Source organism: Azolla caroliniana, unplaced genomic scaffold (assembly GCF_043228905.1).
Source record: "Azolla caroliniana isolate FFs.n. ecotype wild unplaced genomic scaffold, voAzoCaro1.0.p SCAF_13, whole genome shotgun sequence".
Taxonomy (NCBI): Eukaryota; Viridiplantae; Streptophyta; class Polypodiopsida; order Salviniales; family Salviniaceae; genus Azolla; species Azolla caroliniana.
In genome coordinates, this window is record NW_028230448.1 from 18,727,358 (window position 1) to 18,741,424 (window position 14,067).

Genomic DNA, 14,067 nt, shown 5'->3' on the forward strand with positions numbered 1-14,067 from the left:
GAAACACACGTACCATACGTGCATTCGCATTCGAGAATGTTTCAATCATTTGAGAATGGTAAACACCCTCGAAGTATGGCAAATACCATACATTTGTATAATAATTGTAATTTGTATTCATTATTTACTAGCGTAAAAAAACAAACATATGATAAGCATTCGTTTTCATTCGTATGAGAGAAGAATGTTTGCCAAATGCATTCGAGTATATTACGTATTACGATCCATCCATCCAATTTCCCATCAAACAAAAACAACACACAAACTTCTCCTTCCTCTGTTTCTTCTGTAATTCTAGTTTTCATGTCTTCTGCTGCTGTTATGGAACTCTGATGAGAGCCACGCAGAGCTGCGACGATGGCGCAGAGATCTCCATCGCCCCTTCCGAGCCTCGACAGGTCCCTGCACCTCCTTCCGAGCACCAGTCCCTCCTTTTGACGCCAGCGGAAAACCGAGGAGAAGAGGATGATGATGATGAAGAAGAAGAAGAAGAAGAAAAACGAGAGTCTTATTCTCCACCATTGGGAGGAAGCCATGTCCTTACAAACTCAAGAACCAGATTTAAGATTCTTGATAACGTTATGTAACCATCTTCGCCTTTTCTTTCTCCATTTTTCTGGAATGTAAGAAGTGGTCAATAGCATGCACAGATAATATTGTACCCAGTTTAATACCTTCCACAAAGATAATGTCGCAAGTCCAAACACGTGCTACCATTTTGATGGCACATGAATTCAGCCTTTTCATTTCAAATTCGTTGCATTTTATCTTGCTGCATTTCATTGCATTGCATATTGTCTCGATTAGTTTTGTTCCAATTCCATTTGATCGCATTTGCCTCTGTTCCATTTGATTCCATTCAATTTGTCTCCTTTCCATTTGATTTCTTTCCATTTGATTCCCTCTGTTCCATTGCATTGCAGCCTAGTGTACTGCTGGATCTTGAATTTTATGGCTCTTTTCATTTATGGATTGCTAATATTTCCAGGGCTTATCCAAGGTCTTGCTTCTCTCTCTCTCTCTCTCTCTCTCTCTCTCTCTCTCTCAGAAATTCTTTTTTTGTGGTCATATGTAAAGAAGAGTTGTAAATATATTTATATTCAAAATTTAAACTCATGCCATGTCTTTGGTTTGATATTTTAGTTGCTTGGCGTTACTTTTTTGACAAGCGAATTCGTCGGAACATTGCATATGGAGAAGAACCGCGGAATCAGTATGTATGACCATTATTATGGGGATTGTAGCTACATTTAATGAACCCCAATGATATGAACATTGTGACCAGTTTTTAAAGAGATTGTATGTAATTGGTGAGCTCAATTATTCTTGCACTCAGTATAAAAATGGACATTAAAGGAGTATCTTAAATACTTTTATGGTTTTGGTGTTAGATTGGATCTCTATCTACCAGAAAACATAGAATCACCGAAGCCAGTAGTAGCATTTGTGACGGGTGGGGCTTGGATTATCGGGTTAGTGCTATGTATATGACACAACAATGCTCTCTCGTTTTGCATCTTTAATCATTTGAATCATCTAATTAATTGATTGCAAACTGAGATTGTTTTTGTGAATTTGCATCTATTCTTTTGCATTATCAATATTAGCCATGATGTAATAGCTTTTGATCATATTTTATATTACATTCTGTAGAGTTATTCTCATAGGAGATTACTTATTTGTTTTACATATTTTGTGGGGACATTTTATCATTTGTTGTATCTTTTCTCATAATAAAAGAAGGAAACCCTATACCTTGGATTATTTGTGGTAGTCTTAGTGTCCCTTTATTGTTGTTAAAACAAGTATATTCTCTATTTACTCCCCCTTTACACCTTTCTCCTATAATAGTGAGAGACACATTACTCTTAGACCAATAAAAAGGAAAAAAAACAGTATTCTAACACACAGGGTGGATCATCTTGTGAGGGCATCCAAAAAAAGGAAATCTTAAAACAATGAGAAAAGTGGTAAGTAAACCAGCATCAAGAAGTTCCAAATTTTGGCAATAACCAAGGGACCGATTAAAATTAATATAAGAGATTGATCAACATGTATCAGAGGAAGTCCAATGAAATATAGTTGCATTTCAAGGTACCTATGTTGTCCCAATGTCAAATGCCTCGTCCAGTGCAAGAATCGGTAAAAAGTAAATGAGCGTGCTTATCTAATGTTTTACATACCTCAAATGAAAAGAACACCCCTGGATAATATGATCAATGGAGCACAGAAACTGTTTGGATTCAAAACAATTATCCATAAATGAACCTTCACCTACACTTGGAAGAGTGATGCTATGCATGGATGCTATGTCATTGTAGTCTATGGCATGCACAATAGGCGAAACCATTTGTACTCCTTGAGGATCAAGATGGACTTCTTGTTGACTTCAGATTTGTAGTCGTAATGCACATTCACTTCTGAAGTTATGTCTTCCACTTTTGTTCATTGTATTGTTTGGAACCTTTTAAGTCCTATGAATAACTTTGGTAAAATGATGTCCTGGATTTGGAAGGAGAGGATTCTATTTTAAGGAAAAATTATTCCTGGCATTTTGCAGGCTCAGCATGACTACCTAAGCTAACTTATGAAGGAGAAGCTCTCTCCCCTTAGCATAGTAGATAGAATGAAATGTGAAATGAAAGTTACATGCATATCACCTAACTGCTGGTTGACATAGCATATCATGTTTTACAGCGAAACACATCTTATAAAGGATAACCAATTGCAGAAGAAATTTAAGTAAATGCTATGGCCAAGGTGAAGATGCCCATTGTATTTAAAAGAGTCATTGTTGATCATTGTTTTATGACTGCAAGAAATCTCTTCCTCTTCATATTCTAAGATACACGAAGTTGGCCAAAGAAAATTTGATGTCTGGCTGATGTGGCATCACAATAAAAATACCTCAGTTCCATATTGGAAATACCAATAATGAGCAAGCAATGTGTAATCTTTAAAACAATTAATGATTCCTGTGTGTGTGAAAGGACCACGTTTTGAAACTTAGTGAAAGCTCAAGGAGACATGTGATATTGACAAAACATAGGGAGAATAACAAATTTATTGCATTCTTGCATCCATGAAAGGAACAGTTCAGAACCTTAAGAATGTTTTTATGTTTTAAAGTTTTGATCCCCTCCTGGAAATGCATTTCCTTGCTATCAGGCCCCAGTAGTAATTCAAAACTCTGAGGGCATTTGAAATTTTATTTCAAATTGTGATATCTCTCTCTTTCGAGTATTCTATTTTCTTAATCTTGCAATAGCATACAATTTCTAAAGTGATGATGTTATTCCTAATAACAACCCTGATGTTTTTATAGAGCCAAAATTTGGTCCTCATTCTTGATATCGTTCTTTTCGAAATGGTTTTTAGATATAAAGCATGGGGCTCTCTTTTAGCACTTCAACTACTGCAAGAAGATGTGATCGTTGCTTGTATAGATTACAGGTAAATGTGCTAAAACTTCAACCCTTGACATCCTGAATCTCTTATTGATGATGGTTTCTAATCTCTTGGCAGGAATTTCCCTCAGGGTACTATCAGTGACATGGTACAGGATGTATCACAAGGAATATCCTTTATCTGTAACAACATCAGTGCCTATGGTGGGGACCTAGATAGGTATGCAGAGCATATAATGCTGACTAATGTGAGAATGTACAAACTTATGAGTCATATATTGTGTCAATATTAGGCTTTATCTAGTTGGGCAATCTGCTGGAGCACATCTGGGAGCATGTGCATTGATGGATCAAGTAAAGAAGCAGATTGATAGAGGAGATGTAGAATCAGTGACTGAACATTACCATAGCGGTAATGAGGATTCTTTGCTATGGACGCCTTCCCAATTCAAAGCTTATATTGGCATTTCGGGCGGGTGAATATGTCTTTTTTCTTTTAATAATTTGTTATCTCACAGCATTCATGTGGCACATTAAGAAACAAAATCTAAAAATCTATACATAGTGTAGTCAGACAAAAAGTGTTGAAGCACTGGGTAGGAGATGAACTGTCATTGCTTCCTTTAGAACAGTCTTCTTTCATGTTGTATTGTTGGTGGTTCATATTATTATTCACATTAGGAATCATTCACACACATGACTTGGTTATTCAGTCGGCTATATATACTACCACATCGTGGAAAATAAATGTCTTCTTGCTTTTCGCATTGTTAATCTGATCATATCCCCACATTAGGGACCATTCATAAAAATACATGACTTAGTTCTTCTTGCTTTTCACATCGTTAAATCTGATCATATCCCCACGTTAGGAATCATTCACACATATGACGTGGTTATTCAGTCGGCCATATACACTACCACATCGTGGAAAATTATCATCTCTGTAGGTTTCTAATGGCTTACTTGTAGGATCCAATAAACTGTAGGCTTGTTTTTATTATTGCATATCATAGATGAAGTTTATGTAGATACATATATATGTATGTACGTACATGCAACTGCCGCACACAGTAGACATATCTGTTGTATATGCTCATGACTTTAATCTATATTTCTGTATTAATTTCTCTTTGCATGTAACCCATTCTGTTGTTATTTTCTTGAAATCATGGCTTTGATCATCAAAACCCTTTCTCTGGCAGGTATGATCTGTACAAACTTTCAGAACATATTCAGAGCAAAGAATTGTCTCAGGGATTATTTTTCAGGTGCTTCTGTTTCTTCCTTGCAAAATGAAATGCAAATTCATTCTTATTTGCCATTTTATCTTGCTATTTTGTGTGTAGAAAGAAAGTTTTTGATCCAATTACTGAGACTATTATGTGGAGCACATTTATGTAGTATATTTGGGTTGTCAGCAGTGGGCTTCAACCGCAAAAATCAGTTTTTCAATCAAGACCTTTTTTCTCCATAAAAAATTCATTTCAGTTAGTTTGGATTCTTTGCTTGGAGACAGAAGTTAGAAAGTTTTTTATAAGTTGAAGAGAACTTGGTTTTTGCTTCACTAACATTACTATATCTGCAATCTGGAATCATGCATACTAGAATTCGCTTCATGATATAATGAAACCAAGTGCTTAGGATGTCATTTGAAAGATCGAAATTCAACTTATGTTTGAGGTGTTATTTTGAGATTCCAAAACCTTCCTCAAAAAGTTTGAAAATTTGTGGCTGATCTTTTCTTCAGAATTATGGAAGGTGAGGGATCTCTTCTACGTTACTCCCCAGAGCTTCATCTCAAAAGCATGAGCAAACAAAATGCAGGGTCTCTACTACCACCGATATATCTGCTCCATGGCACAGATGATCATTCTATACCCCACACGGCGAGGTATATGAAAGACCATGAATAATCAACTATATAATGCTAAGGAATGACATTGAAAAGATAAAAACATAAAAAAAAACAGAAAATATCCGTTGGATATTTATTAGGATACTTCTAGGTTTTCAAAAAGAAGAATCCAGAGTACCCCTTGTCTTCTATGAATTTACTATTAGAGATGGGTAGTCTGGTTTGAAACCAAGAGGTATTTTGGTAAATATCCTAAAACTCAAGGATATTTTGCTGTTTACCCAAAGTTGTAACCATTCAATACTAATTGATATGATTCTGAAATATGCAAAGAAACCTAATGCTGTTGCTACTCAAAATAAATGCTAAAACCATATCAGAATCAACAAAAAAACCCTCCACCTGATTTTGTTGCTCCTCAAATACAGCATATCATTTGTACATACTCTTACATCTTCTGGGGCTGAAGCAAAAGTCATATTGTATGAAGGCAAATCACACACAGACCTATTCCTTCAAGATCCCATGCGCGGTGGACGTGATGCTGTCCTCGAAGACATTTGTTCTGTTATGCGTGAAACTAGTCATAATGATGATGGTAATAAAGGAAACTATGATCCTAGACGATTGCAACGCAGAATGGTTCCTGAAATTCTCTTAAAACTTGCTCATAAAATTAGCCCATTCTAAAACTTGAGACCCCCATGATTGTCTCAATTAGAAGGCATGCATATTGTTATATCACAATTGAAATGATTTTTCTTCATTGACTAACCATGCAAATCTCCCATATTTGGTGTTGTTCAAATATATGAAATATAATTTACATACAACGTTTTGATTAACAAGAGCAAAATTATAATTGTATAATTCCAGTGCCTTTGTGACAAAGAAAAAATGAAAATTGCAAAATCTTTGACATATTTGGTGGCAAAAGTTTTCAGTACTAATTAATCCATGATAAATTGCTTTGGCATTACTCTAGCTATCGATGCTCTCCTTTTAAGTCTTCCTTTAATACATAATGTTTATTGAGATGAAGCAATCAAGGAGATTATGTTGGAGTTCTCATGGTTGAAAATAGGAGAAACAATTCATATTCACTTGAAGTAGTACTTACTCTTTCACAAGCATGTTGATGTAGTGAAGTATAAGGACTTGATGTGTAGGGTGGTGTATGCATATTTAATTAGGAAAAGGGTACATTTTACTCATGAAAAATCCACATATAACAAGTTATTTAACTAGGCCTTTAAAAGAGGGTTTACATATGGTAACATGAATTGAAAAGGTAACGGAGAAAACACTCCAAAAGAAAATGTGGCCTTGTTCTTGTCTTGCTTGAGGAGGCATCGGCAACCAGAGAAAGGAAGCAAATGTAGTAGGCAAAGGCGTTACTTGCTCACTCTTATACCACTAGTCTTGCTAGTCTTGCATGAGGTTTAGAACATACAAACATTCATATGTGGATATACACATGGAATTGTGCATTTTACCAAGAGATAAATCTTGTTATGGTGTAGTAATCCTTTGGTGATTGTTAAACCACCCTTGAGGTTCTAGATTCAACCTAACAAGTCCATTGGTTGAGATATATTTTATATCCAAGAATGTGTAAACCGATACATTCTTTGTAAATAATGATCTTACAAATTCAATTTTCACAACTAGGTTAGCACCATCCTCTTTTTATAATGTTACCAAAAAAGATATTGCATGCTAAAGCACATTATGGAAGCGTTGATTGCCTTTAAACCTCATATAGAAATTGTGTGCACCACCACCAATATTATCAAACCAATTATTTCTTAAAAAATCTTCAACATTAATGCATCGAAAAAATGGAGTTATATTCTTCAACAATGGATTTGTTTCATTCATTTGAAAAAGTATTTGTATTGTTACTAAGTATGAGATCAGGCACGCTAAAAACTTGGTCTTGATATCATTCTTCACAATTTCACTTTCCACGACCACGTGTTGAAAAATAAATATGCTTATTTGTTAGTGTCAAAGCATGCAAACCAAATCATTTTCTCCTTAAAAGGGCTGCACATATATATTCAAATTGGTTTTAAGGCATTCACCACCCTCTCCATCATCGTGTGAGCATTTACATATACCCACCAATGTCAACAAAAACCATGACAATCTTGATAAAGATGCAATTGTTGTAGGTTCAATTTCTTATTTATTTCTATATTTTAATGATATATTATTTGCACTTGCTATTTTATAGGTCCAATTGATAGCATTATTACATTGTATAGATAAAAACATTTTATTGGCCATGTATATCTTATTATAGCTTTAAATATGCTCTATGTCTTAATCATATTAAAACATCATAAATAACTACTACATATATACTTTTATGCCAACTACAACCACACTCATGATACAATTAGAGTATGCCTTTACTCCACCTAGAATGACACCTATGAACCTATATGTAACAATTAGAATGAATTTCTTTTTTATATGTATTACTCCATTGCACATATATTGCTAGAAGATTGACAACTCCCTTTTTAACTTTTCTTGAAAGGTTATCGGTGCACAACGTTGTGTCTTCTTTTGGAAATCACGGTGGCTTGTTCACCCTTCCAACCTCCACTCTATACTCCCTGTAGGCTGTGTTTATTAAATATTCTAGTAGAAATAATCTACAATAAAAAGGTGGTACATGTGCATATTTGTTATATGAGGCAATGTAGAATCAATTTGTCGATTCTTCTTTTTTTATTTGTGGTGATTAAGTGGCTAGAATTTGGATAAATCCATGGTTGTACCATTGCATAATTTGGAGATATATATATATATGTTCATATTCATATTCCTTGTGCATAGACCTTTAATACAAAAAGGAGATATCATACCCTTTGTTTTACCCAAAAGTTCCAACCTCTTAAATATATAACACCCCTACCTACCTAGTGCCTTATATCTAACATCATTCGTTATCACATATCGTCATGAGCATGCCTACATCCTTTATATATATATATATATATATGCTCTTTGGCATATTAGTTCTTTATGTTGTGTACTTCCTAGGACCTAATGATCACATATTACGATTGTTATCCAGACAAACATTCCACAATTTCTCGTATTTCATCTAAACATACGTATTTGAAGAGTTCTATGGCACAACGATTAACAATAAGAAAAAGTGCCCAACAAAACTTGGGGGCCCAATTACTCTCACTAAAAATGACTGAATCAACATATAGCAATTTAAGTGGACAAGGTTTACGAAGAAGTGCTAGGAATTTACCAGCAAGGCCAATCCCTGAGGAGCATTACCAATTGTAATGAGAAGCCGTAACCTCGATCGAGTAAGCAAAATATATATATATATTTGTAGGATTTTCACAGATGCGCCCGAATCACATGGGCAATCGGCGGCCACCATTATAGAGTAATTGGATCATAAAGCTTTTCTTCGAATTGCTAGAGAAACTGCGCAAATAATTTCCGGGAGATTGGGGACAAGAATCGGTCGGTCTCCGTTCGATTCGATTCCATGGGCGATCGATCGATTCTAGTAGAGTTACCACTAAAGCATCTTATGGCCTCTTCTTAACTTAACTTATGATGAGAGTGTAGAGAAACAGAGTTTGAAAATTGAAGGACCATGACTCATGAAGTGGTCATCCCCTCACCTCAGAGCTCTGTTTCCATGGCGTAGAGAAACGGTGTCTTTGTACAGTCTGTCTTGACCCCACCCACAGGAGCCCCAGGAAAAAGACTATATAGGATATGGAAACCTCTGTTATTTCTCCAAGAAATGGAGAAGAAGCAAGGAACAATGACCAAAAGGTTGAAGAAAAATGGCCATTGCTACTGACCTTCATCTTTACTCAAGGATCTTTCTTTTTTCTTCTCCTTCCTCTCCCCCATCTTTTCTTTTCTTTACTTTGATGTGCAGGAGTACATGAGGACTACTTTGGGCTGTCGCTTTGGCTGCGTTGTATTCCTTTTGAGAGCTCTGCTGGAATTGGAAGTTTTATAGGAAATTTTAATGAGATTTGGTGTTGGCTGTGGTGAATGGAAGGAGGAAGTATCCCAATTGATCCCTCTTCAACCACAACAGATAATCCTCATGATTTTCTTCGAGATTGGAACTCCACATATCAATGGATCACCATAGCTGGGGGGTTTTTCTCATTTCTTCTCGCTCTATTTGCAGGAGCTAATGATCTCCCTACCTCAGTAAGCTTCATCTTCTCTCTTTGTTGTATATTGTCTTTTGATTGAGAGGAGGTCATGCAAGGTCCATATTTTTGTGTAATGTTCTGATTCATAAAAATGCTTCTTTGATTCCATAAAAACTCTCAAGATAGTCATGATCTCGTAATGGTCTAATTCAAGAAGAAGAGCTCACCATTATCCAAATTTGTATCACAAAATCGTGATTGTTTTGTGCTTTTTATGATGTTTTTGATTGAGATGAAGAGGTCAACAAACAGCCTTGATTTTTTAATATTTGGACTGCCAAGAGGCAACAAAACATCATTATTGTCAACAAACAGCTTTGATTTTTTAATATTTAGACTGTCAAGAGGCAACAAAACACCATTATTGTACAATGTTTTGAGTGGTGAGAGGTCATAAAACACATATTCTTTGACCTCTGAAGGAAACTAAGTTTTTTTTGGGTTGTTGATAGTTGAATCTTGATGACTTTAGCTATGTTTTTATTTTACTGCTTCCACAGTTCGGTGCATCAATTGGCTCAGGGGTGATTTCCTTGAGGCAGTCTTTGATTTTGACTCTTGTGATGGAGATTCTGGGGGCCACACTTCTTGGACGCCACACTATCAATGCTGTTGAATCTTGTGTAAGTGAGAAGAAGAAACTGCTATCTATCTATCTATCTATCTATCTATCTATCTATCTATCTATCTACTCATCGATTTATCTTATCTGCTTGCAAATCAAATAAAGTTGGAGAGTATACTTAGCTATCTATCTTCTCTGGCATAGCAATTCAAGGAGGTCCCTACTGAAGATCTTATAATGTGGGGATTGTTGATCGCCATGATTGCTGCAAGTATGTGTAATTGGATCCGTTTTTGTTTGTGATTCTACACACGTTTATTATTATTTTGATTTTCTTTATTTTTTGTTATTGGCTGCTATTTTTCCAGCAATGTGGCTCATGATAGCAACCTATTTTGAGATTCCAGTGACGTCATCGGTGTCAATCCAAGGGGCAATCATTGGTATAGTATTGACAACGCGAGGTTGGGACTCAGTGTATTGGAGCAAGGTGAGGATTTCTTTGAGAGACAAGATCAGCTAGGTAATGATTTGGTATTAGTTTATCCCCTTATAAGATTATGCATCGTTTGAGATCCCATGTTAAACTTTTGATGCTATTTTTATTTTAAACGATCAAGTATTTGTTTTTTCTGTAGGAAGATCCGGGTTCACTTCTTCATGTAGGAGGTGTAGTAGCAATCCTCATATCATGGACTATGGCACCATTGATCTCTCTTGTTGGGGCTATGTGTTTCTTTGGTACCATTAAGTTTATGCTTCTACGGTCTCATTCAGCAGAAACAAGAGCATTACAAGCCTTGCCTTTTCTCTATGGTTTAACCACTTTTTTCCTTGTCCTATTCATCATTTACAGGGTATGTATGCCATTTGAAGTTTGCACAAAAATTTAACTCTTTGATAAATATTTATAATGTAGAGGCTTATATATTGCAGTGTGCACCTGGTACAAACCTATCTTCTATAACATTTGTGAAAGCAGCTATTGTTTCAAGTGCTTCAGCTGCCATGGCAACCTTACTTGCATCTGTATGGTTCTCGGTCTCGTCCTTTTATCATAAAAGAAATATGAACCCCAAATATTTTCTTTAGGTATTTGTATGGTATGACTTTGCACTTTAAGGAAATTGAGATCTACGTCATTCTCTGGTTATGCTTTATCAGCTTATAGTGTTGCCATTGGTTCGGAAACACTTTAGTGTCTTTGGTTTACGCCCGACCAGTGTTCCATTAGACATCATCACAAATGCTGAAAAGCAAGATGTGGAAGAGGCAAATGAGTTATCGGTGGACGAGCTTTTGAAACAATTCAATGACTTAAGGGTTCTTCACACTGTGTATGAAGGTGATGAAGAGGAAGTTGGAAGTGAGAGCCCCGAGGCTGTGGTCAAGTGTAGTCCTGTATGTGGACCTAGTAATATACCATTGAAACAGAATTTAACAACCCCTAGCCACCTGTCCTTTAGAAAGCTTCATCAACGTAAGCATCTATCTTTTTGGCAACATGTCACCAACACTTTGGATAAATTTAGAGCTTCCACCTTCGATCATGTGAGTAAAAACCTCATTGAATTAGGTTGATTCTTTGTCCAGGGCTTTTATTTAATTCAGCTTTGCAAAAAGAACTACCAAAGCTTCATTACATTTGCAGGAAATTGAATATAGCCTGGAAACATGTGCACACCATGCTCTATCTGAAAAATTTGACACAAAAATCGAACACCTATTCAGCTTCTTGCTGATCCTATCAGCTTCTGTCACTACGTAAGTATATGCATGTTATGCAAAGTATGGGACATTTATTATTTTTAATTTTTTCAATGAGTAAAGGATTCCTTGCAACTTGCTTGTTACAAATTTATATATGGCATTTTGCATTTATCTCAAAAAATTATCTTAATATCAACTTTTGCATTTATCTTCTCAAAGGTTTTATGTTTATGTGGCATTATTGACCGGCATGCCAAGATTATATGCATATAATGTCGTATGAGATTTCTGATTTCCCAATATGATATGAATGTGCAATATTTTGAATAACAGGCTTGCCCATGGTTCAAATGATGTAGCATTTATAATGGGGCCATATGCAGGCGTGTTGAACATTTTTGAAAGACATGCATCAAAGCCATCGTCAAATAATGATGCCTTTTTCCCATGGAGCCTTGATGTAATAGAGACTTTATTGCATTTCTTGGCTTGGGGAGTCACCATATATGATGATAATTTGTTTGTTGACATTGGTTTTAGGTATGGGTACGTATGTTGGGTGGAATCGGTGTTTGTGTGGGTTATGGACTGTGGGGATGGAAGGTCGTAAAATGTTTGGGAGGTCGACTTGCTTATCTTACTCCATCAAGAGCATTTAGTGTACAGTTCTGTACTTTGGTAACAGTCCTTTTCGCCATGTTGCTAAGGCTCCCCATATCCACCACACACATACTCATTGGAGCCATTCTCGGTGTTTCCATTGTTGATAATATCAAGGTAATGCTTATCTTCTATGTGCAAGGAATTGCAGTTCTTGCTAATGTATTATTCTGTTATTTTATTTTTATTTCCAGGCAGTTATTCATACCTAGGAAGTGCAATTGTTGTATTTTCTAACCATTTTTTGTGTAAAATTGGTCAGAATGCTAATTGGTGGCTGATGATGACATTCATATTAATGTGGGTAATGACATTCATCGTAACATGTGGGGTAACATCTGCCTTGTATGCATTTACCATTTTTTCCCCATCTGTATCAGTTGTGTAGTGAGATCAATGGGTTCAGTTTTTGGAGTAGAGAACATGAGAAGGTCCTCATCATGTAAACGTTTATGTACAAGAATGGAGGATTTCATGTACAGTGAGCGGAGTTTGCCATAAAAGTTTTGCCAAACTCAAACTAAACCAATGTTACCTTCTTATTGTATATAAATTATATATAAGCATCATCTGGTGAAGGGTTTTGGATTATTATCTTGGATGAGAGAGTTTTAGATGGTTCCTTGTCTAAGAATATGGTAATACAAGCAACTTGGAATCTATCTGCCCAAAGTATCAACATTAAAATCACATCTGTTCCACATTATTGAGTTGCATTATTATCAAGTACGCGAGTCTCTGAAAATTGTATAATCTAGCAGATTACCAAAGTTAAATGTCTGAGGACCTGAGGTCTATGGTTAGTGACCTTGGAAAAACAACAAAGAAATCAGATTTTAACTGGAAATCCAAGAATCCCAAGGTTAATGGTGTTGAATTGGAGATATGCTTCTTTGCTAAGGGATTGGATTCTCTGAAATTTAAGTAACATACTGTATATTTTCTGATGTTCACACTGTCGCAGATTTTCATTGTTGGAAAAGTGTGCATGGGCTACAAAATACCAACATGTTGGAAATATAAACCCAAAATATGTCGTATGCATAGAAATCAGCTCATAGAATAAAGAGGGTAGAAATTTTCATGAGTTTTTGAAGCAAGCCAAAACAAACAGCTGATTGATACACTTCACGCAACAGTGTCTACAAGTGTAGTAGAGTAATCGAAAGATCTGTTTTGACATTGAATTCTTCACTCTTTTCTTCCATCCTCATTATATAAACCTATGCACTGCAGAGTAGTCAGTGCTGACATGTGACGCCCTGACAGTTTTAGACCCACCCTGAGAAAATATTGATATCACAATTCATTTGTTATCCACGGTGTATCAGGTTACCCAAAAGTACTTCATTGACAAGTGTTTGTACATGTTTTATTCTTCATGCATTGGATTTCCATGAAGAAAGGGCAACAATTCAAGCATCCTGAGGATAGTTATGATTGTCACCATTAACACATGCTTGTCATCATCACAATCTCTAAAAACAACCCATGACATATAGATCCTACCATCCTAAAAACATATATGATTGATAATGTCTGCTTTCACACCTTACTGGGTCAGAAAATGCTATTTTGTTACTGATTGTAGTATTATTTCCCTTGTTCAATCATACTAAACAATGTCAGTGATAAAATAGCATT

At 35.8% G+C, this 14,067-nt stretch overlaps 2 protein-coding genes across 4 annotated transcripts; both read left to right on the top strand.

The window, feature by feature from the left end:
* Nucleotides 1-271: 271 nt before the first annotated feature.
* Nucleotides 272-6,053, top strand: LOC147856519 (isoprenylcysteine alpha-carbonyl methylesterase ICME-like). Of its 3 annotated transcripts, XM_087329666.1 has the most exons (10): nt 272-583; nt 924-1,000; nt 1,144-1,213; nt 1,392-1,472; nt 3,379-3,453; nt 3,526-3,627; nt 3,701-3,883; nt 4,613-4,678; nt 5,158-5,301; nt 5,694-6,053. In XM_087329666.1, the coding sequence occupies exons 1-10, from the start codon at nt 333-335 to the stop codon at nt 5,953-5,955; spliced, it is 1,311 nt and encodes a 436-aa protein (XP_087185792.1). In that variant the 5' UTR covers nt 272-332; the 3' UTR covers nt 5,956-6,053. The 3 variants fall into 3 exon arrangements, with proteins under 3 accessions (XP_087185792.1, XP_087185793.1, XP_087185794.1); XM_087329667.1 differs by lacking the exon at nt 1,392-1,472; XM_087329668.1 differs by lacking the exon at nt 924-1,000 and having other exon boundaries at nt 448-583.
* A 3,157-nt stretch (nt 6,054-9,210) lies between these two features.
* LOC147856520 (uncharacterized) lies at nt 9,211-13,014 on the top strand. Its single transcript, XM_087329720.1, has 11 exons — nt 9,211-9,483; nt 9,989-10,111; nt 10,258-10,324; nt 10,422-10,543; nt 10,692-10,910; nt 10,990-11,082; nt 11,218-11,604; nt 11,705-11,817; nt 12,097-12,223; nt 12,304-12,540; nt 12,686-13,014. The coding sequence occupies exons 1-11, from the start codon at nt 9,319-9,321 to the stop codon at nt 12,809-12,811; spliced, it is 1,779 nt and encodes a 592-aa protein (XP_087185846.1). The 5' UTR covers nt 9,211-9,318; the 3' UTR covers nt 12,812-13,014.
* The last annotated feature ends 1,053 nt before the right edge of the window (nt 13,015-14,067 follow it).